We start from the raw sequence: 27,850 nt of genomic DNA, 5'->3' as shown, positions 1-27,850 counted from the left end.
TTTATTGGCCTCTCGATTTCAAAAATCAAAAAAGTCATTTAAATATATTCAATCACTGCCTATGTAATATTCACTAGATATATGGATTTGAGCTAATATCCAGTGAGTTTGAGCTAATATCCAGTGGCAAATATTACATACATATAAGGATGAGACCGTTTGAATGTTTATTATCAACACATTCTGTATGTACCTGTCCCAAGTTATTAGTCTGTTATTCAGTGGCTGCAATATTTATCTTCCTTTATTGTTTTTAGCTTAGATCAATAGATATAAGAAGATGTGGTGTGACTGCTAATGACAGGCTGTTTATTTTCTCTTCTGAATTAATTCACTTTTGTCATGCTTTTAAACCTGTTTTAGATACTTAATCGTACATGTTTTGCTGGTTGTTGAAGGCTGTACAGGGACATATAATTGTTTACATCGTACGACTGTGGATAGTAAAACCCCACATTGACAGAAACAAGTGCCTGTGTAATATCTGTGAAAGAGGCAATACCACAATAGAATCATATTCAAAACAGTGTGGTCCTGGCCATTGATTGACGACCTAAATTATCCCATTGACTGGGACAGATTAGGTGAACGTTTGTCTGTAACGACCATTGCTCACTTCTTACTTATTATAGAATTTAAACTGTGGGGTCACCAAAGGTTCTTAACGCCTTTAATAATAAAATAATTCGAAAAATTATTCAGGAATAACCTTTATGTTTTGAGTTATATTATTGATATAAATCAACACATCGTATTATTCCGGATTCTTGTTTTTAATTGCTTTTTTTAGGTGTTGAGATTCTCTGGTGACCCCACAGATTCAGTGTCTTTAACAAGTACATAGTGAGAAGTGATTGTTACCGACAAACGTTCACCTAATCTGTCCCAGTCAATGGGATAATTTAGGTCGCCAATCAATGGCCAGGACCACACTGTTTTGAATATGATTCTAAGTTAACATTGACCAATGAACCATGAAAATGAGGTCATGGTCAGGTAAAAACTGCAAGATTGAAATGTATACCTTACAATTAATCGTAAACCAAATATAGTTTGTCTACATCGTATAGTATCGGAGATACCAATCTTCAAAAACTACACTAACCAACGAACCATGAACATGAATTCATGGTCAGTAGTTATCAAAGGTACCAGGATTATAATTTATAACCTGATACTTGATACTTGCCAGACAATCATAATTAAGCACCGTCGATTATATTTGAATTCTTGTTCAGTTTGTAAGATATGAATTTGACCGGGAAACTAACTTTTAATAGTCAATGGTTCATTTATAAATTACATGACACAAAACTACTTTTAAGCGGTCACTGAACAATAAAGATGAGGCTATGGGCATTGGATATATGACAGAATGAAACTTCATAACAGAATGCATATGTGCAAAAGTAAGGAAGCATCCAGATTGTCTACTCTACCTACTAAAATACGTATAGATTTATGCACAAAGCTAACACTGCCATTGCCTCAGCCGGATAAGGATCCACATGTTTCGCATTTTCGAAGCAAAAATAGAACCAATGTGTTCTCATAACAAAAAAGACGATGAACATATATATAAATGTGGAAATCCATGGAGAAAAACTGTGGTATTATTATAAATTATTATAAAACCTTAATAATGTAATATTTTAATTATTAATATATCTAAAAAAAAAAAAAAAAAAAAAAAAAAAAAAATATATATATCTATAAGTTTCTATAAGTTTAATTCATTGATTATATTATCTTAATGATGTGCGAGGCGAATTTTAGTTTTGTGTTCGAGGTCCTGAATGATTTCAAAATTTTCTTTAGTCGAATTGTTTAGATCCAATAATATTTTAGAATAACCTGAAATCAAATTATGGAGGTCCTGATATATTTCAGGGTATTTTGACATCTAACTATCTTAAAATAATCCAGAAGCTCCTCCATAATCGATGAATATTCTTAATGCCAATCACTAGTATAGAGGTCCTGGTAATAATTTTGACGAAATCACCACCTCATACGAATGAGGTAAACATGACTTTTAATGAGAATAAAATGTAAGTATTTATAGAAAAGTAAAAAAGAACTGCAGAATATGCAGTAATGAGTATTCTAAACTAAAGTTGTTTATTATTCCATTTTAAGCTGTATTTTGAGAGTTCCTTTCTTCCCTGCATGCTCTATGGCAGTGATTGCCTCCTTAAATGGGTATACTTTAGTAATAAGCTTGTCAACATTTATCTTCCCATCCTTTAAATATTGGATTGCATTAGCAAATGGTCCACATCTGGACCCAATCAACTTTATTTCTTTAACAACAAACGGCGAGGTATTAAATTCAGTACCTCCAGAGGCACACGTGGTTTTCAAAACAACTGTTCCAAGCGGGCGAGTTATTTCGGAAGTAAGCATAAGACCTCCCATATTTCCTGTCACTTCGACAACCACATCAAAGCAATCTCGATATTTGTTGATTAATTCTTCTGAACCATCACTTAAAACTTTAGTAATCTTTCCCGTACAAAGATTCATTTTTTCCCAGTGTCTACCGAATATAGTGACATGACAATCTTGTTGTGCCATAACTTCAGCAATTAATAGACCAAGCTTTCCGTCTCCAACAATTGCAACTTTATATCCGGTGGACACCAAACCCTGTTCCACAATTCGACATGCTGCAGCAAGTGGTTCAACAAAGCAAGCCTGTAGGTCAGTTACATTTTCTGGTATCTCTAAAAGATTTTGTAGTGGCAATGTAAGATACTCGGCATAAGTACCATTCTTGTTAACAATGCCCATGACTGTTCTATCTGGACAATGATTTCGTTTCCTAATATAATCATCACCTTTACAAATGTCACAGACATTACAAAACACATTTATTTCACCCGCAACTCTTTTACCAATCCAAGCACCTGTTTCAGATTCTGGATTAACTTTTTCGACCTTTCCTATAAATTCATGCCCAACAATTCCTTCGAAGCCTGCATAGCCTTTTATTATTTCAAGGTCTGTGGCACATATCCCAGCCCGTATAACCTTTACAAGTGCCTCTCCGGGACCAGGTACTGGTATAGCGATACCAGATTTCAATTCAGGACTTCCCGAATCTTTTGTGACTACTACAGCTTGCATTATGTGCTGGAAACAAACCCAGTCCTAAAATTAGATATAAAGGTATTTATCTTACATGTGGCCATATGTATCGTATTAGGTCACTAACACGCCATGTAAGAATAATATTTACTAATAAGTATAGACACAAAAATACGAAGAAAAGAAATATGGGCTGTATACAAAATTTTTGAAAAAGTGCATCATAAATTTTGTAAAACTGTTCTTGGAATTAAAAAAAACTCATGTAATATAGCTGCAAAGTCTGATTTACTAGTAAGACGATTTCATCGGCCACTTGACTCCTTTATTAAAACTCTTTATTATATTTTTGTAGAATAAACTGCCATGAAATAAACCCTCTTGTTAAAGAAGCTTTTGCAGTAAATAAGTCTATGTCTGAAGATGGAATATATACTTGGTACACTTTTGCCAAGCATATTTTTAACTGAAGAATTTAATATTGATGAAGAAGAATATGTTGATTTTGATAAACCTTTTAAACTTCACTCGAAAAAACTTTTAAACATATTGTGAAGGAAAAGTATAATAACATCACTCTTGAAAAACTATTCAAATGCAACACAAAAGACAATACAAATTTGAGCTGAACCGGCAACTCTTCAATTTGTGTTTCACGGTGCCGACCCAATCATCATAGGTCGTGTTGCCAAATGGCAATGACATCATATAGTCGGATCCAGCTAAGACATAACTTTAAAATTGACAACTTCTAGGCAGGACGAAAATATGGAGAAGGTTTTTGAAAATCACTTTGTTGTTCAAGATAAACAACCTTTAAATTAATTTCATACATTTTCTTACAAGCCGCAAATTCTTCTTTTTTTTAATTATGGTATTAACAGCTATAGGACCATGCAAACGTTACAGGAAAAACTACTGATCTAAGTAAAAAAAAAGTGCTAACAAATAATATATATTTATATGTTATATTATAAAAAGTATTACCAAATGTTTATGTATAAAAGCTCTTAAACAGAGCTAAAAGGGTAGAAATGAAAGGTTTCGTGTCCTAGCTTTAGTGAGATAATCCGTAGAAAATTTGGCGGGAAATTATTCTCTCTGGGTTTTTCCAATACACATATCCTTTGTACGTTTTTCAAATACACATATCCTTTGTACGTTTTTCCCTTTCAAACACTTAAAAAGCTCCGGAGGATTTTATGATATCTGAAAATTTGTTTTTAAACTGTATGTAACTATATTAAAATTATGAAAAGAAAGGTAGGGGCAGCGGGCAGAATTTGCTTATGGCAACACATGATGGATAAAAACAGAGGATTCAGAATACCTGACAAAAATACGCAAACATCGCGAGTGCTGGAAACGGCTTAACGCGTTCAAGCCGTCCTGACACGTGGTATTTCGTGCTAGGAGATAGTCTTTGAAATACAGGCAGCCGAAAGAAAGGAAAAACATGGTTCGATATCGATGATCAATAATTAACATCTACCGTACTACGAACTTACAAATTTAAAGTGTGGTGCACTTCCAATATAGGATTACAAAAGAAAAGAACTATAACTCTGTTTAATAAATAATGTATAATAATTAAACACCGCCAAATTTGAAAATGTTGTTCTGAGATGAACTAATGTCATAATAGAGATAAAAAAAAATTACTGAATCTCACGGGGGGGGGGGGGGGGGTGGTAACTTCGATATTTTTTTGGTAGGGTGTGTCATTTTTGCCTTAAAAAACGTACCCATTTTAATATAACATTCACTGAAATTCAGTACCTATAGTTATATATAAATATTTAAGAAAGAATGACCGATACTTATATACAATATTCAAAATATGACGCATGCTTATATAAGCACTAACTCATCATCACTCATAATTCATAAATATACCAGCTAGGTACCCTTAAGTTTTTATATATGAATTGACATCGTTTGGTGGACATATATGTTATCGTTATATATGATATGTAGATGACATACCCCAAATCAATATACAGTTATCAAACGTAAATGCATTTTAATATAGGATGTCATTAAAAAGGAGGGTAATTTTTATATAAAATCTCGCAAAATTATGACCCATATTTTGGCACATCCCCGTATACCCAATAATAGGAAGTTAACGTGCTGAATCTAGAGATTACGGTTAGAAATTAGTTACGATTAAGATGTATAATCGAATGGAATGACTCACTGGTTATAAGCTCGGTTATAAGTTATTCTGGTTTATGTCTCGCCTGCTACAAAAGTCGCATTATGTGAGATATAGGTATTACTAGTCTATCCGGTGTAACTATTTGTATTAATATAAAGCTTTATATTTCATAAGACAGAAGACCCGAATGCTTCATATCTTGTATACAGATTCCTTGGCCTCATTTTCATGGTTCAGCGAGTCTGCTTCGAAAAAAGATGATTTGGTGATGTGAATTTCCCACAAATTATGAGAAATGGGATATTACAACTACATATATTTTGGTTCCTTGCAATGTCTACATGTTTATCAGGCAGGATTCACCCATCCTTGAGCTCTTTTCATGGATCAGTGATCAATTAAGGTTAAAGTCATAAGAAACGAGTGACCGGTGAAAAATAATGTTCTTCCTTGAACCAATGCATACACACATCATGAACTCGGATCGACTCATCCAAAGTTGAACTCGATATAAGTTATACTGATTTGTCTTCTGTGCACGAATTTATCATTTTTTTCGTGTAAATTTCGTTTAATCCTCAATTTATTATTTCAATCGGACAGTGTTGTTGTAAAAATATGGAAAGTTCGTGTTTTGAAGCCGAAGTTTAACGATTGTCACCTGTTTGTCAACAATCAACAAAAAAGCATGGACAAAAGCACGTGTTTAACATGTAAATTCAGATAATAGTTAATTTAAAGGACATCCATGCGTATTGTGATTATCGGATTTTTACGAAATGGGTCACACTGAGGTCACTTTGCATACGGAAAATATGTCGGGGGGATTGCGTCCTGGAGGGAAGCAATTAAATTAAGTAAACTTCTTCTAAATATGAATAATTTTTTTTTAAAAAGCTTCAGAAAAATGTATATGTACATAAGTTTTATAAAAAAAACTATCCATTGAGTTATAAATAAACATATGCAATATTTTTTTTAATTTGAGGTTTCTTATGACTTTAAAGTTTAGTGATTAGGTCCGGATCTCAAACACTATCACAGTAGGATATCATAACTTTATGTTGTGTATGGAATGAATGTTCTCGGATCGACTTATCCAAAGTTGAACTGAACGGTCTGTTCATAAGTTATACTCATCATAAGTAATATTACTTTATCTGTTCATTGTTCTCGGATCGACTCATCCAAAGTTGAACTCGATATAAGTTATACTGATTTGTCTGTTCATAAGTTATACTGATTTGTCTGTTACTTCATAAGTAATACAGAGCTGGACTTAATGAGTGATACTGAGTTGGACTTCATAAGTTATACTTATCATAAGTTATATTACTTTGTCTGTTCATGCGTTAAAACTATGAGTTTTTCTCATCATTCATAAGTTATACTGATTTATCCCTCTATTAGTTTTCATTCGTTGTACTGATCATAAGTTATACTGAGTTTGGAATCATGATATTTATACCCCCGCTTTAAAAAAAGGGGGTATACTGTTTTACCTCTGTCTGTCAGTCAGTCCGTTCGTCCGTCCGTCCGTCCGTCCGTCCGTCCGTCAGGCCGTCAGTCAGTCCGTCCCATGAAACTTTCGTCACATTTTTCTCAGGAACTACAGTACAAGGATTTCTGAAATTTGGTTTCAGGGTTTATCTAAGTCAGCTATACCGTGTGATGCGTTTTCAGATTGATCACTTGACAACTTCCTGTTTACCGAACACTTGTATGATTTTACACATGATAGCCAAGTTGAAAATTTTCGTCACATTTTTCTCAGGAACTACAATACGAGGATTTCTGAAATTTGGTTTCAGGATTTATATAAGTCAGCTATACCGTGTGATGCGTTTTCAGATTCATCACTCGACAACTTCCTGTTTACCGAATACTTGCATATTTTTACACTATTAATATTATCCACTTAGTTTAAACATATTTATTTATAGTGGATTGGGAAACAAGTTTTGCAACTTATATTAATCCCTTTCCACTTTGCGGGTGCAAGTTCTGCCTTGTAGCGGCATTAGCCTACTCTTTTTCGAAATCTACAAGGGTGTCTTTTACGTGCAAGAGATATGACTCTCTCTTAACACGGGTCAGCCATTTATCGTCCCCTTCCGACGGACTATCATCGTTTCCTCAAGACCATACTAGCAAATGGTGTCGAGGGAGAGCCGAAAATTGAGTTCCTGAAATTTTCATCCCAGACGGGAATCGAACCAGGAACCTTTGTGTTAGTAGTCCGATGCACTAACCACTACACCACGGCTCCACATTTATGATATATTATCCACTTGCGGCGGGGGGTATCATCAGTGAGCAGTAGCTCGCAGTTTCACTTGTTAATACTGAATTATCTGTATATAATTAAGTTATACTCATTTGTTCTGTTCATTATCAATACTCATTTGTACTTATCGTTAGTTATACTGATTTGTCCGTATATATAATTTTAATGATTTGTCTTTTCATAAGTTATACTGAGTTTTCTGTTCATACATTATATTGAGGAGTACTTATCATTAATTAGTTACACGTATTTGTCCGTTGATAAGTTTTCTAAGTTGTTCTCATTATAAAGTTACTTATGTGTCAGTTCATAATTTAGACTGCGCTGTACTCTATCATTCATAAGGTATACGAGTTGTACCAATCGTTAGTTATACTGATTTTTCTGTTCATACGTTATACTGAATTGTAATCAGCATTCATAAGTATAAAGGATTTGGCCTTCTATAAGTTTTACTCAGTTGAACTCGATATAAGTTATACTGATTAATTTTGTCTGTTCATCAGTTATACTGAGTTGGTCTTCATAAGTGATACTGAGTTGAACTTCATAAGTGATACTGAATTGAACTTCATAAGTGATACTGAGTTGAACTTCATAAGTGATACTGAGTTGAACTTCATAAGTGATACTGAGTTGGACTTCTTAAGTTATACTGAGTTGTACTTCATAAGTGATACCGAGTTGGACTTCATAAGTGATTCTGAGTTGAACTTCATAAGTTATACTGAGTTGAACTTCAAAAGTGATACCGAGTTGGACTTCATAAGTTATACTGAGTTGGACTTTATAAGTTATACTGTATACTGAGTTGAACTTTATAAGTGATACCGAGTTGGACTTCATAAGTTATACTGAGTTGGACTTCATAAGTTATACTGAGTTGAACTTTATAAGCTATACTGAGTTGGACTTCATAAGTTATACTGAGTTGCCAACTTGGGACTTCATAAATGATACTGAGTTGAACTTCATAAATCATACTGAGTTGGAGTTGGTTATGATTTAATCTGAATTGTCTGTTTATTAGTTATGCTGAGTTTCCTGTCCATAAGTAATACTGAGTTGTACTCGTCATAAGTTTTACTGTTTTGTTTTTACATAATACCAAGTTGTACTCATCATTCATAAGTGATACCGATTTGTCCGTTTGAAAGATTAACTCACTTGTACTGATCATAAGTTATATTTATTTGTCTGTTTAAAAAATTTAGTGAGTTCTACTCATAGTAAGTTATACTGATTTGTCTGTTCATAAGTAATACTGAGCTGAACTCATCGTAATTTAATCTGAATTGTCTGTTCATTTGTTTAACTGAATTGTCTGTTCATTTGTTTAACTGAATTGTCTGTTCATTTGTTTAACTGAATTGTCTGTTCATTTGTTTAACTGAACTGTTTGTTCATAAAATACCAAGTTGAACTCGTGATAAGTTTTACCTGTTCATAAGATATACCAAGTTGTACTCATCATTCATAAGTTATACTGATTTGTCCGTTATTAAGTTTAAATAAGTTGTACAACTTGTACTGCTTATAAGTAATACTGATTTGTCCATTTCAGTTTGTAATCATCTTCAGTTATACTGATTCGTCTGTTCAAAAGTTCCACCGAGTTGTACTCATTGTAAGTTATACTTCTTTGTCTATAAGTTATACTGAGTTGCCCTCATCATATGTTAAACTTAATTGTCTCTTCTCAAGTTTTACTGAGTTATACTCATCGTAAATTGTACTGCTTTTGTCTGTTCATAAGTTATAATGAGTTGTCTGTTCATAAGTCATGCTGAGTTGTTTGTTCATAAATTAGAGCTCCAGGTAATATGAAATATTATGCTGCTTTGTCCTCATGAATTATACTGACTTGCATTCATCGTAAGTTATGCTGTTTTGTCTGTTCATAAGTTATACTAATTTTTCTGTTCATAAGTTATACTAATTTGTCTGTTCATAAGTTAAATTGCTTTGTCTGTTCATAAGTTATACTGTTTTGTCTGTTCATAAGTTATTCTGCTTTGTCTGTTCATACGTAATACTAGTCTACTGATTTGTATTTCTATTGGTTTTACTCAGATTCTCATCATAAGTTATACTAATTTGTCTGTTCATAAGTCATATTGAGTTGTATTCATCATAAGTTATACTTTGTATGTGCATACATTGTACTGAGTTATACCCATTATTCATAAGTTATACTTATTTATTAGTCTATATTTTACTCGGTTGTACTCATCTTCAGTTATGCCAATTATTTTGTTCATAACTTATACTGATTTGTCTTTTCATAAATTATACTGAATACTGAGTTGTACTCGACATTCATAAGTTATACCAATTTTTCTGTTAATAAGATTTCTCAGGTGTACTCATAAGTTATACTGATTTGACTGTTCATAAGCTATACAGAGTTGTTTGTTCATAAATAAGAGCTCCAGGTAATATGAAATCTTATTACCTAGAATTTGACAAGCCAGTTAAAATGACACAGTTAATAATTCAAGGTTTATTTTGGAATATCAAAATTGTTTTATCACAGTCAAGTATACACCAAAAAGCTAAATGGTGCAAAGATATAAAACTATAAAAAAAAACATTATAATGCTAAAATTATGACTTAATACCATTAAACTATAATTCTGATCTTTACTTGATGATTTCAACATACCAAATAACATTTTCATTCTAAACAGTTAAAATAACAATTGAGAGGTTACACATGTTATACAATGTGAATATCTTATTATTTTGGATAACCATTAAACAGTCTAAGTAAAGCTACAAGTGTCTGACCTCATAAATTCAGGTAAATGTATGTTATATATCATGAGCACTGATAACATAATTCTTTTTTTTCTAATAAACAATATCATATGAGTATATTTTCAGTTACTGTGGATCCATTTATTTTTGTGGGTATCAATTTTCATGGACTCCTGAAAACTTGCATATTTGTGGATATTTGATTTCATGGCTTTGTCAATTTCTGTATACATAGCCTATTTGAACATTCGAATTCATTGAACATTTGAAATTGTGGTTAACTAGTTCCCACAAAAATTGGTATCCAATGAATAATAATGAATTCACAGTAATAAAATGTTATACTTCCTGATTGAATTTTAGTGAATAAAGTATTGACTCATCAACAAAATTACTTCCTGATTATCACTAAATCTAGGAAATGAAAAATCATATATCTGACAAATACACAATAAATACAGATTATTGTATAATCTTATAATATAAAAACATAACAAGAAGTAAAACAAATGAGGCACATACAAAAAAAAAGTCCTCATTAAATCATCATACCAGGAGCAACATTGAAACCATTTATATCTAAATGAGTAAACCTTTTCAGACTTATAGTCCCAATTGAAAAAAAGTTTTTAAGGATAAAAACAGATTTGTATAACATGCTGCCAATTTCTTTCATTTACATTAAAATGTTTAAACCTGCTGCATTTGTTTGCACCTGTCCCAAGTCAGGAATCTTATGTTCAGCAGTTGATGTGGTTCATAAGCAATTCTAGTTTTTTTTATACAGATTAGACTGTTGGGTTTCCTGTTTGCATGGTTTCACACTAGTAATTTTTGAGGGCCTTTATAGCTTGCTGTAGGGTGTGTGACAAGGCTCCATGTTGAAGAACATCCTTTATCCTAGAATGGTTCACTTTTATAAATTGTGACTTGGACGGGGAGTTGTCTCATTGGCACTCATACCTCATATTATTATATCTATAAGTGTAATAATTTTGCAACTGATCTATGGCATTTATTTTATGAAAAAAACTTTTTTACTAACTATGGGCACTTTATTTTTATGAAATTCTAACTGGAGATGAAAAAAAGATACTGTATTGTAAGAGGCATAATCAAGTGGAGTTGAAATCAAGTACTGATACTCATATATATAACTGCTTCATAAAATTATTATACTTTTGATAGTCATATAAAATTGGTTCAAATTATTTTACAACTGAGAGTCATATACATTTGCTTAAAAAAGTATTGAATTATTGATAGTCATTCGTGATTGCTTAAAAAAAATATAAAATTGGGGGCCAAATATTGACCTTTAGTATATTTATCTTTAAAAAACAAAATATTGGTCCCTTCTTAAAATATAACATTTGATTATGCTACTACAATTTGATTCTACTTTGAACACATAATATTTGATGTATTGGAAAACATGGTAAAATAATTGTGTACCAATCAGCACAGTTATGTATCTGTTATTGGTCCTGAATCATATCAATATAAGATTAAACATGTTAAATATAGTTTGAAATAAGACTGATGATAGAAACCATGAGATTTATTATATAAAATTGAGAATGGAAATAGGGAATGTGTCAAAGAGACGACAATCCGACCATTTAGAGATCAATTCCTGTCAGTCTAAAATTTAAAATTCAAATATTCTATATCCTTACAAATGGTTCAATTATACTGTCTTTATACTTTGTCATGTGTATCTACTAAAAGACTAAATGATTGTCAATTTAAAATGCAAAATTGTGTATATTATTACCCTGCGATTGCCATTTTAGAGCAATGTAACATAAAAAGATATTTTTGTTAACAATAAATTAAATATAAATATTAATGTTCTTAAGTGGCTCCATCATCATACACATGGATGTGCCACTCTGTACCTGAGAATTTCCTGTCCTGCATAATGCCAAAATACAAATGCACAAACAACAATTATATGCCACAATTGATGGCTTGATCCTACAAAGTCAAAAACTCCTGAAAATATAGTATATGCATAGTTAAAAGATATGTGTACTTTGTCAAATATAATTTGTGTTAACATTATCAATTTTCTTACAATAAAAATATCTTTTTACTTTTACTATTAATAATATGTCAGTTCTTTCATAAAATTGAGAATAAAAATCGGGAATGTGTCAAAGAGACAACAACCCGACTGTAGAAAAAGACAACAACAGAAGGTCACCAACAGGTCTTCAATGTAGCGAGAAATTCCCGCACCCAGAGGCGTCCTTCAGCTGGCCCCTAAACAAATATATACTAGTTCAGTGATAATAAACGCCATGCTAATTTCTCATATCTGGACAATAAATCAATAGTCCAAGTGTCACAGATTTATATATAGCCCAAAGATCTATTGACCCTTCTCATTGCTTACCATTTCTCTCAAAAATGATCTGATTTACTGTTTAAGTGTCCTCAATGTATAAATGATTGAAAAGCATGCAAATTAATTTAAAAAAATAATATTTTGACGTTTATTTAGATATCATGAGTTCAATTTACAAATGGTTCTCAGAATAAAACTTACCTGGATAAAATCTTTCAGGAAATTTACTAAGATACAATATTAAAGCTATCATTCCAAGAATATATATAGTTGTCACCTTTGGCACAAATAACTGCAAATAAAAGCAAATGTATACACATTAGAAATAGATAAACACAGAAGCATAAGGTCACTTATCTAAGTTTATAATATGAGTAGAAAAAGACTAATGAGATGCAACAATTAGATAAAAAAAAAAAAACAGTCACAAAAGACTTTTAGAGGTCAACATGTCTCTACAACAATTGACAAGTCTTTACAAGATTTGTTATGAAATTTGAAAAACTAGAGGCTCCAAAGAGCCTGTGTCGCTCACCTTGGTCTATGTGAATATTAAACTAGAGGCTCTAAAGAGCCTGTGTCGCTCACCTTGGTATATGTGAATATTAAACAAAGGAAGCAGATGAATTCATGACAAAATTGTGTTTTGTTGATGGTGATGTGTTTTTAAATCTTACTTTACTAAACAGTCTTGCTGCTTACAATTATCTCTATCTATATTGAAATTGGCCCAGTAGTATCAGTGGAAATGTTAATTAAAAATTTAAAATTTTATGAAAATTGTTAAAAATTGACTATAAAGGACAATAACTCCTTAGGGGGTCAATTGACCATTTCGGTCATGTTGACTTATTTATAGATCCTACTTTGCTGAACATTATTGCTGTTTACAGTTTATCTTTATCTATAATAATATTCAAGATAATAACCAAAAACAGCAAAATTTCCTTAAAATTACCGATTCACGGGCAGCAACCCAACAACAGGTTGTCAGATTCATCTTCCAATTACAGGGCAGATAGATATTGATCTGATAAACGAATTCCCCCAAGTCAGATTGCTCTAAATGCATTGGTTTTGAGTTATAAGCCAAAAACTGCATTTTACCCCTATGTTCTATTTTTAGCCTTTGTGGCCATCTTGGTTGGTTGACCTGGTCACGCCACACATTTTTTTAAACTAGATACCCCAAAGATGATTGTTGCCAAGTTTGGATTAATTTGGCCCAGTAGTTTCAGAGGAGAAGATTTTTGTAAAGATAACTAAGATTTACGAAAAAATGGTTAAAAATTGACTATAAAGGGCAATAACTCCTAAACAGGTCAACTGACCATTTCGGTCATGTTGACTTGTTTGTAGATAATACTTTGTTGAACATTATTGCTGTTTACAGTTTATCTCTATCTATAATAATATTCAAGATAAAAACCAATAACAGCAAAATTTCCTTAAAATTACCAATTCAGGAGCAGCAACCCAACAACCAATTGACTGATTCATCTGAAAATTTCAGGGCAGATAGATCTTGACCTGATAAACATTTTTATCTCTGTCAAATTTCCTCAAAAGGTTTTGGTTTTTGAGTTATATGCCAAAAACTGCATTTTACCCCTATGTTCTATTTTTAGCCCTGGCAGCCATCTTGGTTGGTTGACCAGGTCACGCCACACATTTTTTAAACTACATACCCCAAAGATGATTGTGGCCAAGTTTGGATTAACTTGGCCCAGTAGTTTCAGAGGAGAAGATTTTTGTAAAAGATTACTTTAATTTACGAAAAATGGTTAAAAATTTACTATAAAGGGCAATAACTCCTAAACGGGTCAACTGACCATTTTGGTCATGTTGACTTAATTGTAGATCTTACTTTGCTGAACATTATTGCTGTTTACAGTTTATCTCTATCTATAATAATATTCAAGATAAAAACCAAAAACAGCAAAATTTCCTTAAAATTACCAATTCAGGGGCAGCAACCCAACAACCGATTGACCGATTCATCTGAAAATTTCAGGGCAGATAGATCTTGACCTGATAAACATATTAACACCATGTCAGATTTGCTCTAAATGCTTTGGTTTTTGAGTTATAAGCCAAAAACTGCATTTTACCCCTATGTTCTATTTTTAGCCCTGGCGGCCATCTTGGTTGGTTGACTGGGTCACGCCACACATTTTTTAAACTAGATACCCCAATGATGATTGTGGCCAAGTTTGGTTTGAATTGGCCCAGTAGTTTCAGAGGAGAAGATTTTTGTAAAAGTTAACGACGACGGACGACGGACGACGGACGCCGGACGCAAAGTGATGGGAAAAGCTCACTTGGCCCTTCGGGCCAGGTGAGCTAAAAAAGGACGCATTTGAATTCATGACAAAATTGTGTTTTGGTGATGGTGATGTGTTTGTATATCTTACTTTACTGAACATTATTGCTGCTTACAATCATTCTATCTATATTGAACTTGGCCTAAGAGCTTCAGTGGAAAATGTTAGTTAAAATTTACAAATTTTATGAAAATTGTTAAAAATTGACTATAAAGGGCAATAACTCTTTATGGGGTCAATTGACCATTTAGGTCATGTTGACTTATTTTTAGGTGTTACTTTGCTGTACATTGTTTCCTTTTACAGTTTATCTCTATCTATAATAATATTCAAGATAATAACAAACTAGAGGCTCCAAAGAGCCTGTGTCGCTCACCTTGGTCTATGTGAATATTAAACAAAGGACGCATTTGAATTCATGACAAAATTGTGTTTTGGTGATGGTGATGTGTTTGTATATCTTACTTTACTGAACATTACTGCTGCTTACAATCATTCTATCTATATTGAACTTGGCCTAAGAGCTTCAGTGGAAAATGTTAGTTAAAATTTACAAATTTTATGAAAATTGTTAAAAATTGACTATAAAGGGCAATAACTCCTTATGGGGTCAATTGACCATTTCGGTCATGTTGACTTATTTTTAGGTCTTACTTTGCTGTACATTGTTTCCCTTTACAGTTTATCTCTATCGATAATAATATTCAAGATAATAACAAAAAACGGCAAAATTTCCTTAAAATGACTAATTCAGGGGCAGCAACCTAACAGCAGTTTGTCCAATCCATCTGAAAATTTCATGGCAAATAGATCTTGACCTGATTAACAATTTTACTCCCTGTTAGATTTGCTCTAAATGCTTTGGTTTTTGAGTTATAAGCAAAAAACTGCATTTTACCCCTATGTTCTATTTTTAGCCATGGCGGCCATCTTTGTTGGTTGGCCGGGTCACGCCACACAATTTTTAAACTAGATACCCCAATGATGATTGCGGCCAAGTTTGTTTAAATTTGGCCTGGTAGTTTCAGTGGAGAAGATTTTTGTAAAAGATTACCAAGATTTACGAAAAATGGTTAAAAATTGACTATAAAGGACAATAACTCCTAAAGTGGTCAACTGACCATTTTGGTTATGTTGACTTATTTGTAGATCTTACTTTGCTGAACATTATTGCTGTTTACAGTTTATCTCTATCTATAATAATATTCAAGATAATAACAAAAAACAGCAAAATTTCTCTAAAATTACCAATTCAGGGGCAGCAACCCAATAACAGGTTGTCCGATTCATCTGAAAATTTCAGGACAGTTAGATCTTGACCTGATGAACATTTTTACCCCGCGTCAGATTTGCTCTAAATGCTTTGGTTTTTGAGTTATAAGCCAAAAACTGCATTTTACCCCTATGTTCTATTTTTAGCCGTGGCGGCCATCTTGGTTGGTTGGCGGGGTCACGCCACACAATTTTTAAACTAGATACCCCTTCGGGCCAGGTGAGCTTAAAATAAACAGGACAGGAGTTTTGAGTAAAAAAAAAAAGGCAGAATGAGACACTTGCAAAAAAAAAAGTCAGGATGACAATTTATGTTAAAAAAAGTCAGGATAAACTAAAAAAAACTAGAGGCTCTAAAGAGCCTGTGTCGCTCACCTTGGTCTATGTGCATATTAAACAAAGGACACAAATGGATTCATGACAAAATTGTATTTTGGTGATGGTGATGTGTTTGAAGTTCTTACTTTACTGAACGATTTTGCTTCTTACAATTATATCTATCATGAACTTTGCCCATTAGTAACAGAGAACTATATTTGGTAAAAATTTACATAAATTTACCAAATTAATGAAAATTGTTTAAAATTGACTATAAAGGGCAATAAATCCTTAAGGGGTCAATTGACCATTTAGGTGATGTTGACTTATTTGTAGATCTTACTTTGCTGAACATTATTGCTGTTTACAGTTTATCGCTATCTATAATAGTATTCAAGATAACCAAAAACGGCAAAATTTCTTTAAAAATTACCAATTGGAGGGCAGCAACCCAACAACCAGTTGTCCAATTCATCTGAAAAATTCAGGGCAGATAGATATTGACTTGATTAACAATTTAACTTCTTGTCAGATTTGCTCTAGATGCTTTGGTTTCATAGTTATAAGCAAAAAACTGCATTTTACCCCTATGTTCTATTTTTAGCCGTGGCGGCCATCTTGGTTGAATGGCCAGGTCATCGGACACATTTTTCAAACTAGATACCCCAAAGATGATTGTGGCCTAGTAGTTTCAGTGGAGATTTTGTAAAAGATTACTTAGATTTATGAAAAATGGTAAAAGATTGACTATAAAGGGCAATAACTCCTAAAGGGGTCAACTGACCATTTTGGTCATGTTGACTTATTTGTAGATCTTACTTTGCTGAACATTATTGCTGTTTACAATTTATCTCTATCTATAATAATATTCAAGATAATAACCAAAAACAGCAAAATTTCCTCAAAATTACCAATTCAGCGGCAGCAACCCAACAACCGATTGACCGATTCATCTGAAAATTTCAAGGCAGATAGTTCTTGACCTGATAAACATTTTTATCCAATGTCAGATTTCCTCAAAATGCTTTGGTTTTTGAGTTATAAGCCAAAAACTGCATTTTACCCCTATGTTCTATTTTTAGCAGTGGCGGCCATCTTGGTTGGTTGACCAGGTCACTCCACACATTTTTTAAACTAAATACCCCAAAGATGATTGTGGCCAAGTTTGATTGAATTTGGCCCAGTAGTTTCAGAGGAGAAGATTTTTGTAAAAGATTACTTTAATTTAAGAAAATGGTTAAAAATTGACTATAAAGGACAATAACTCCTTAACGGGTCAACTGACCATTTCGGTCATGATGACTTATTTGTATATCTAACTTTGCTGAACATTATTGCTGTTTACAGTTTATCTCTATCTATAATAATATTCAAGATAATAACCAAAAACTGCAAAATTTCCATAAAATTACCAATTCAGGGGCAGCAACCCAACAACAGGTTGACCGATTCATCTGAAAATTTCAGAGCAGATAGATCTTGACCTGATAAACATTTTTACCCCATGTCAGATTTCCTCTAAATCCTTTGGTTTTTGAGTTATAAGCCAAAAACTGCATTTTACCCCTATGTTCTATTTTTAGCCGTGGCAGCCATCTTGGTTGGTTGTCCGGGTCACGCCACACATTTTTTAAACTAGATACCCCAATGATGATTGTGGCCAAGTTTGGTTCAATTTGGCCCAGTAGTTTCAGAGGAGAAGATTTTTGTAAAAGTTAACGACGCCGGACGCCGGACGCCGGACGCAAAGTGATGGGAAAAGCTCACTTGGCCCTTTGGGCCAGGTGAGCTAAAAAGCAGGACCGGATAGAGTGAAAAATAAAAATGCAGGACAGAGATTACAACTAAAAACTAGAGGCTCCAAAGAGCCTGCATGTGTCGCTCACCTTGGTCTATGTGAATATTAAACAAAGGAAGCAGATGGATTCATGACAAAATTGTGTTTTGGTGATTGTTATGTGTTTGTAAATCTTACTTTACTAAACAGTCTTACTGCTTACATTTATCTCTATCTATAATGAAATTGGCCCAGTAGTTTCAGTGGAAAATGTTAATAAAAATTTACAAATTTTATGAAAATTGTTAACTAGAGGCTCTAAAGAGCCTGTGTCGCTCACCTTGGTCTATGTGCATATTAAACAAAGGACACAAATGGATTCATGACAAAATTGTATTTTGGTGATGGTGATGTGTTTGAAGTTCTTACTTTACTGAACGATTTTGCTTCTTACAATTATATCTATAATGAACTTTGCCCATTAGTAACAGAAGACTATATTTGGTAAAAATTTACATAAATTTACCAAATTAATGAAAATTGTTAAAAATTGACTATAAAGGGCAATAACTCCTTAAGGGGTCAATTGACCATTTAGGTCATGTTGACTTATTTGTAGATCTTACTTTGCTGAACATTATTGCTGTTTACAGTTTATCGCTATCTATAATAGTATTCAAGATAACCAAAAACGGCAAAACTTCTTTAAAAATTACCAATTGGAGGGCAGCAACCCAACAACCAGTTGTCCAATTCATCTGAAAAATTCAGGGCAGATAGATATTGACTTGATTAACAATTTAACTTCTTGTCAGATTTGCTCTAGATGCTTTGGTTTCATAGTTATAAGCCAAAAACTGCATTTTACCCCTATGTTCTATTTTTAGCCGTGGCGGCCATCTTGGTTGAATGGCCAGGTCATCGGACACATTTTTCAAACTAGATACCCCAAAGATGATTGTGGCCTAGTAGTTTCAGTGGAGATTTTGTAAAAGATTACTTAGATTTATGAAAAATGGTTAAAGATTGACTATAAAGGGCAATAACTCCTAAAGGGGTCAACTGACCATTTTGGTCATGTTGACTTATTTGTAGATCTTACTTTGCTGAACATTATTGCTGTTTACAATTTATCTCTATCTATAATAATATTCAAGATAATAACCAAAAACAGCAAAATTTCCTCAAAATTACCAATTCAGGGGCAGCAACCCAACAACCGATTGACCGATTCATCTGAAAATTTCAGGGCAGATAGATCTTGACCTGATAAACATTTTTATCCCATGTCAGATTTCCTCAAAATGCTTTGGTTTTTGAGTTATAAGCCAAAAACTGCATTTTACCCCTATGTTCTATTTTTAGCGGTGGCGGCCATCTTGGTTGGTTGACCAGGTCACGCCACACATTTTTTAAACTAGATACCCCAAAGATGATTGTGGCCAAGTTTGAATTAATTTGGCCCAGTAGTTTCAGAGGAGAAGATTTTTGTAAAAGATTACTTTAATTTACGAAAAATGGTTAAAAATTGACTATAAAGGGCAATAACTCCTAAACGGGTCAACTGACCATTTTGGTCATGTTGACTTATTTGTAGATCTTACTTTGCTGAACATTATTGCTGTTTACAGTTTATCTCTATCTATAATAATATTCAAGATAATAACCAAAAACAGCAAAATTTCCTCAAAATTACCAATTCAGGGGCAGCAACCCAACAACCGATTGACTGATTCATCTGAAAATTTCAGGGCAGATAGATCTTGACCTGATAAACATTTTTACCCCATGTCAGATTTGCTCTAAATGCTTTGGTTTCTGAGTTATAAGCCAAAAACTGCATTTTACCCCTATGTTCTATTTTTAGCCGTGGCGGCCATCTTGGTTGGTTGACCGGGTCACGCCACACATTTTTTAAACTAGATACCCCAATGATGATTGTGGCCAAGTTTGGTTTGATTTGGCCCAGTAGTTTCAGAGGAGAAGATTTTTGTAAAAGTTAACGACGACGGACGACGACGGACGACGACGGACGACAGACGACGACGACGACGACGGACGCCGGACGCAAAGTGATGGGAATAGCTCACTTGGCCCTTCGGGCCAGGTGAGCTAAAAATTGACTATAAAGGACAATAACTCCTTAGGGGGTCAATTGACCATTTCGGTCATGTTGACTTATTTGTAAATCTTACTTTGCTGAACATAATTGCTGGATACATCATACAGTTTATCTCTATCTATAATAATATTCAAGATAATAACCAAAAACAGCAAAATTTCCTTAAAATTACCAATTCAGGGGCAGCGACCCAACAATGGGTTGTCCGATTCATCTGAAAATTACAGGGCAGATAGATCTTGATCTGATATACAATTTTACCACATGTCAGATTTGCTCTAAATGCTTTGGTTTTTGAGGTATAAGCCAAAAACTGCCTTTTACCCCTATGTTCTATTTTAGCTGTGGCGGCCATCTTGATTTGATGATCGGGTCACCGGACACATTTTTAAAATTAGATACCCCAAAGATGATTGTTGCCAAGTTTGGATTAATTTGGCCCAGTAGTTTCAGAGGAGAAGATTTTTGTAAAAGATAACTAAGATTTACGAAAAATGGTTAAAAATTGACTATAAAGGGCAATAACTCCTAAAGGGGTCAACTGACCATTTCGGTCATGTTGACTTATTTGTAAATCCTACTTTGCTAAACATTATTGCTGTTTACAGTTTATCTCTATCTATAATAATATTCAAGATAATAACCAAAAACAGCAAAATTTCCACAAAATTACCAATTCAGGGGCAGCAACCCAACAACAGGTTGACCGATTCATCTGAAAATTTCAGGGCAGATAGATCTTGACCTGATAAACATTTTTACCCCATGTCAGATTTCCTGTAAATGCTTTGGTTTTTGAGTTATAAGCCAAAAACTGCATTTTACCCCTATGTTCTATTTTTAGCCGTGGCGGCCATCTTGGTTGGTTGACCGGGTCACGCCACACATTTTTTAAACTAGATACCCCAATGATGATTGTGGCCATGTTTGGTTCAATTTGGCCCAGTAGTTTCAGAGGAGAAGATTTTTGTAAAAGTTAACAACGACGACGGACGACGGATGACGGACGCAAAGTGATGGGAAAAGCTCACTTGGCCCTTCGGGCCAGGTGAGCTAAAAAATGCAGGACAAAAATTTTCATCCTAGACCCCGCCCCCCCCCCCTATTAAAATCAAATGGTAACTCCCTTATATCATTCTCATTTTATCATATAAAAAGAACAAGTCATATTTAAAAGCTGTTTTTACCTGTACAATTTCTGCTGATGCACCATTCAACCAAATCCAGTGAATTGTGGGTATAACTCCATATCCTGCCAGTCCCATATAGATAGCAATCCTCCACTTGGACCATCGGTGACTGAAGTATCGGGGATGTAATTGTATGACCATCGTTGTTACTGTTAGTATTGTAATTGTTATTAAATAAATATCCCTCCATATCTGTAAGAAAGTTTGAAAAGATTTTTAAATAGTCATTCAAACAAAAACTTTAGCCTCTTACTAGACTGGAAAATATAACTAATCATTTTTTCTCATAAACCAACTGATAAACCTGTTGTCTGTCACATTGTAGAAATGTCTAAAATTTTGTAAAATTTACATGTTTTTTTTTATTTATGATTATCTCCCCTAGTATATAGTGAGGCCAACATTTATTGAAGTGACAATTCATGCAAAACATATACCAGTATGTTGTCATGTCTGTCCAGAAACAAGAACCTGAACAGTAGTTGTCAATTAGTTTATAAATGTTTCATAATATAGGTTTAGTCTCTTCCATTATTGGTTTTGATACTGTGGATTCATTTATTTTTGTGGATAACAATTTTCGTGGTTTGAGGAAAACTTGCATATTCGTGGATATTTAAATTCGTGGTTTTTGTAAAGTCTGCATACATTCCTTAAGAAAATTTGTAATTCGTTGAACATTTAAATTCATGGTTCTTCGATATCCACGAAACCCACGAAAAATTGGTATCCAACGAATATTAATGAATCCACAGTAGTAGATTTTTTTGTAGTTTTAGTTAAAATTATCAATTTGCCTAGACAGACTATGACTTAAAAGGGATGATTTGTTTGATTGTGTTGTGGAGTTGAAACTCATTATTGTGCATTCTCTTTGTTAGTGCGTTAATCTTTTGATAGTTGTATCTACAATACAATTATCATGAAGGATTATCAATGAAAAAACCTTCCATCTATAAAGTGTAAAAATTATGTATACATTTTTTGTACTATTAAAAATTTAATGGGCAAAGCATTACACCTCATATTTTAACTACCATGATAAATAAAGATGGAAGAATTTTATTAACTCACTGATAGACAATAAAAAGCATAATGTACTGCTGGTAGGTAGCAACCAATGACTCCTATAGATATCCCTGCTAAATCTACTGCTAACCATCGCTTACTGGCCTTTTCTGAGTGACAGGCAAACATGTGAAATCCTGCAGAACACAGCATACAAAACTGAAAAAAACATGCAGTGGATAACATAAACTACAAAACAGATTACAGCATGCTCCAACAACACCTAACACTTCTGAAAAATAGTCATACAAAGAAACACAAACAATGCACAAGACATACAAAAATGTACATGTACAAAACAACTGTAGTCCAGATAATTTCACTTGGTAGAGTTTTAAATTAGCGTAGGATTATACCAGCTGCAATGTCCACCCTGGGCTTATAACATTATGAAATGTGAAGCTATATTTCTTAAACGTAATGTTCATATCATGTTATCTGAATTGGGTTTTTTCAAAGGTTATGGTTTCTTATAAAAACTACCTGTATTTGTGGAGGGCATTTGACATTAAAGTATATATTAATATGCTTACCTGATAACATATAAGTCCTAATGACACCATAACATGGTCTGTGTAAGATCCATGAAATCTTGGTATGTAGATTATGTTATCATGTAACAATAAGTACAGAAATATGAAAAATCCACCTAAATGTGACCAAACATTTACTGTCTCATTATTCCATCTAAAAATGCTACAAAAAACAAAACATATTTTATTACCCTATATTCATTTGAAATTTACATTTTAAGACATTACATGTACACATGCTACAGCCTACAGACCAGGTTGTGCCTTAATACCTAGGCACACAGTATTTGCAATTATCAAGTGTCCCCTATAGCTGTTTATACTCCTTATAGTGTGGTTATGTTTTTTTTTTGGTTAGATTTTTTTTGGTACATTTGTTTAGTTTTTCAATGCTATCAATAATATTATTTTTTCAATATTTAACACTATGAGGGAATTTTCATTCATAATAAAAAAAAAATTGATCTGCTGGACCAGATTATTTTTTAGAAATAAAACTATAACCAAGCTCGATGAATATGCAGTATTAACATCAAAGAAACAATCATGATTTTATAATAATTCCTTTCAATTAGAATTTGATTTTAAAATGAGTTTAGTTTAAACATATTTTATTTGTTAAAGTACAAATTGGATAAGACACAAGTCAAACAGACTTATGAAGTCTTCTCCATTTAACATTTATAGCAATATAATACAAAAATATATGTATGAGCATGCATGTAAAGAATGGTATATCTAATTTAGTAAATATGTATATATAAATATGGATCAAAAGACGGAAAATTGAAGATTGAAGAAAAAGAAAACAATAATAATACAGAAAAAATAAATAAAAATAAAAATATATAAATGAATAAATTATTTTGAAAACAGAAAAAAAACACAAAAAAAACAAATAATAAAAAAACAAAACCCAAATTAAAAAAAATAAAAAGGACAAAAAAAAGGGAGAAGAAATCTTACTTAGATGATGATGTGTGTGCGATCATGGTTTGCTACCTAGACAATTTGAAATCTTTCTGAACTTTTAATAAACTCAAAGACATTTTTGAAAATGTTTTGGTTTTGCTCTAGAGAAAGAAGACAACTACCCGAGGTAAGAAGTTCTATGTTAATTTTACAATCATTTGGAAGCCAGCGAAGACTTTCAAACATTTTATTTCGTATGTCTGAATATAATATACATTTAAAAAAGAAATGATATGAATCTTCACGATTAACACCACAGCGGCAGGAAGGGTCAGAAATAATGTTGACCCTATATAGATCATAGTTTAAGGATGATGCAAAACATCGAAGTTGGGTGAGAATTATATTCAATTTTTCGATTTCCAAATTCATATTGCTTCGGTACAAAAATATTACTCTGAGGATAACGGTTTTTTAGTTCAGTTTTAAATTTATTAATTGATTCCACATCACGAGTTGAATTATCAAGATTATTCCAAAGACGTATGGTTGATGGAATAAAAGAATCATTAGTTAATGATAGTCTGCAGAATGGAATAATGATGTCATTTCCATTGCGTAGAGGATAGACCGTCATACTTTGTATTTTTTGGGGAATTAAATTTGACAAATATTTTGGAACATTATTATTTTGAATATTATAAAACATTTGGATTTTTCTTCTCTCTCTTCTTTCAGCTAATGTTTCCCATCCAAGTTCTTCATAAATAACCCTTGAGCTTGTGAATATAGGCAAGCCCGTAACTATCCTAGCAGCTTGGAGCTGTAATTGCTCCAGTTTATTGACATAACCTACCCCAATATTATCCCAAACCTCACTTGCATACTCAAATAAAGGTCTTATAAAAACTAAATAGAGTTTTTCTAAATTTTTCCTGCTCAGTTTATATTTCAACTTCCTTAGCATATTTATATATGTTTAGACGTGCTTAAGATAATATTATCAACGTGGGCATTCCATTTAGCATCATTGCTAAATGTAACCCCTAAATGTTTATGCATATTTGTAATAGGTATATTTTTATCATTGAATATAAAGTTCATTTCTGGGGTTTCAACATTAGAAAATAACATAATTTCTGTTTTATCTGGATTAAAAGACATTAACCACTTTTTGGACCATTCGTTCAGCTGTTCTAGATCATGGTTTATCACAGTTTCTTTCTGAAAAGCATCACGATCCACACAGCTGAACAATGTGTCATCTGCGAAGAGTCTGCACAGTGAAATAAGTCTTTCTGCAATATCATTTATATATATTATAAAAAGTAATGGTCCAAGGACTGACCCTTGAGGAACTCCAGCTGAAATACTGCAAAGTTTTGAAGAAGATTGCTTGATAACCACCCTTTGTTTTCTATCACTTAAGTAGCTTCTAAACCATTTTAACAGATTTCCATTTATACCATAAAATGAGTGTGGACATGCAGGGAACAAGTAGACCTCTGCAGCAAGACAAACATGGAAGTAGTCAGAGAACGGTCCCAGCTTGTCTGGCAATACAGCCGTTGGATGTCAGAGTAATCTCGGACAAACGTGGAAGGTGCATACGTGTAGGGTGCAAACATGTATAAAGTGCGAATGGACCTGATATTCCCTTAAGGTAAAATGTTCGTTCCCTTATTTAAAGTGAATTTGGGGACAATGCCAATGGTAAGTGGATTTTTTAGTTTTACATATAAAAAATTGCTCACCTTTTCAAACATAAATTAAAGGGAAGAGAAACCCTGTATCCACTGACAACATAAGGATTTCCTTGTAAAAAGTCTGGTATTTCACTGTACTTATACAAAGGTATTTCTCTTTCGGTTGCATCACAGAGCCCAGAGCTGCAAGCTTCATGCAAATCTGTGTCGATTTCTATATCCAAAACTGAATACGAATTGGAGGTGTGTACTGTTTGTCTGTTTTTGATGTTTTCAAAGTTTCCAAGTCGTCCCATCATTTGTGGTTTAAACTGTATAATGCTACCCAACAGGAAACTAATGCTGCTTTTCTAAGCAAGCACCTGCGTTACATGCACAGACTAACAAATCCTCCAAAAATTAAAACAAACCAGACTATTTCCGTTACTATGTACTATTTACGTCTCCAACATAAAAGATTTTTGTGATAGTCTAATAACCAAATAGGACAAAAAAATATACCGACATGAACAATAACGTACCTAAAATGGACTGCGCAATACCAAAATTATTATTTTGGAAATTGACTAATTTTGGACAGAATTATACCGAAATGAACTTCGATATTATATAAAGATAAGATATGACAAAATAATATCATTTTAGTTTGATTCAGCGGCTTTAATAAAACTTTACAACCGTGACAAGCATTTTCAACTGAATCATAACTTCGGAAACTGAAACAGAGCTACATAAAATCAGTAAGTCTAATAATCGGACTTTTGCTAACATACTTAATAAACAAAAATGACCATATGAGCACAAAAAAATTGTCAGTTACAAGTGCAACAATAGGCACTAAAAAAATAAGAAATAGGTTAAAATCTTATACAGTATCTTTTTATACTTAGCGGTAAACATCTAGAAAAAAATTGTCAAAAATTGGAAAACATTTGAAAAATGTGACTTAATCTATATATCGTATGTTAATTTGAACTGTTAAGCTACACGTTATAACTAAAAAGAATTAAGTCATTGATGTGCGATGGATATGACTGAAAACTCATCACACAGAAATTGATTCCCTAAACCTGCTAGTCTTGGTTTTCTAGTTTTTCAAGAGAAATATGCAACAATTTAATTACTTATGACGTATATCGTATTTTTAACAAAAAAATGACAATTAAGAGTCTACACAAGAATCTGACAACTACCATTATGGCCACTGGGTACAACCAATGCGTATCTCCCATTTATCAACTGAAGCATCTTGTGTATACTTTCCAGCCAACTTCCAGAAAAATAAAACTAATTTCACGCTGATAACCAGAATGTATACAAAGTCTTTTGTATCCCATATAAAAGCATCATATTCAATTGCTGGGCTAACTGATACATTCACTTAATTTCCACCCGGTTTATACTTACATGAGCAACTCGTAATACTCTTAACACTACAAATGACAATTCCATTCTTAGAACATCATTGTCATGGCACATCTCATTGAACTTCCAACTTTCATAATACAGACAGTCGACTTACAAGACAAACCAATAAAATAAGTTTTTTGATGGTTTTTTTAGATACAAAAGAAAAAAAAAACAGTTAAATTGAGAAACGCACCACACAAGATAGATTGAGAGATGTAAAATTAAAAAAAAAACACACTTACATCGAGAAACACAGCATTGTAAACCATCGGATTAAGAGACACACCAAACAGTTAGATTGAAAGGCAATCCCTAGCAGTTGCATTGGGGACACATAAATCATTTGGAATGAGAGACAAATCACGGCAGTTGGATTGTCAATTTGAGAACAATCGAATTAAAATGATTGATCTCTTATTTTGTTCTACTACATATTTTAATTAGATTGGATTGAGAAATGCATCAAACCAGACCCATTTAACAGATAACAGTTGTACTAATTTAAAAGTAGAAAGACAGTTAGAACTAAAGCAAATGGATTAAGAAACGCTTCAAACCACACATTGG

At 33.0% G+C, this 27,850-nt stretch overlaps 2 protein-coding genes across 2 annotated transcripts; both read right to left on the bottom strand.

Annotated features, from left to right (window-relative positions):
* Positions 1–2,023: 2,023 nt before the first annotated feature.
* Positions 2,024–4,648, bottom strand: LOC134725253 (2-deoxy-scyllo-inosamine dehydrogenase-like). Its single transcript, XM_063588916.1, has 2 exons — positions 4,599–4,648; positions 2,024–3,153 (listed from the first exon to the last, which is right to left on the bottom strand). Exon 2 carries the CDS (start codon positions 3,127–3,129, stop codon positions 2,125–2,127), a length of 1,005 nt encoding a protein of 334 aa, XP_063444986.1. The 5' UTR covers positions 3,130–3,153; positions 4,599–4,648; the 3' UTR covers positions 2,024–2,124.
* A 5,378-nt stretch (positions 4,649–10,026) lies between these two features.
* Positions 10,027–26,333, bottom strand: LOC134725252 (progestin and adipoQ receptor family member 3-like). The gene is made up of 6 exons (XM_063588915.1): positions 25,922–26,333; positions 23,256–23,418; positions 22,729–22,881; positions 21,652–21,846; positions 12,853–12,943; positions 10,027–12,296 (listed from the first exon to the last, which is right to left on the bottom strand). The coding sequence occupies exons 1-6, from the start codon at positions 26,170–26,172 to the stop codon at positions 12,172–12,174; spliced, it is 978 nt and encodes a 325-aa protein (XP_063444985.1). The 5' UTR covers positions 26,173–26,333; the 3' UTR covers positions 10,027–12,171.
* Positions 26,334–27,850: the final 1,517 nt, after the last annotated feature.

The sequence above is a fragment of the Mytilus trossulus genome, chromosome 7 (genome assembly GCF_036588685.1).
Source record: "Mytilus trossulus isolate FHL-02 chromosome 7, PNRI_Mtr1.1.1.hap1, whole genome shotgun sequence".
In the NCBI taxonomy this organism is placed as follows: domain Eukaryota; kingdom Metazoa; phylum Mollusca; class Bivalvia; order Mytilida; family Mytilidae; genus Mytilus; species Mytilus trossulus.
The sequence above is the reverse complement of the archived record's forward strand: the minus strand, read 5'-3'. Positions and strand labels throughout refer to the sequence as shown.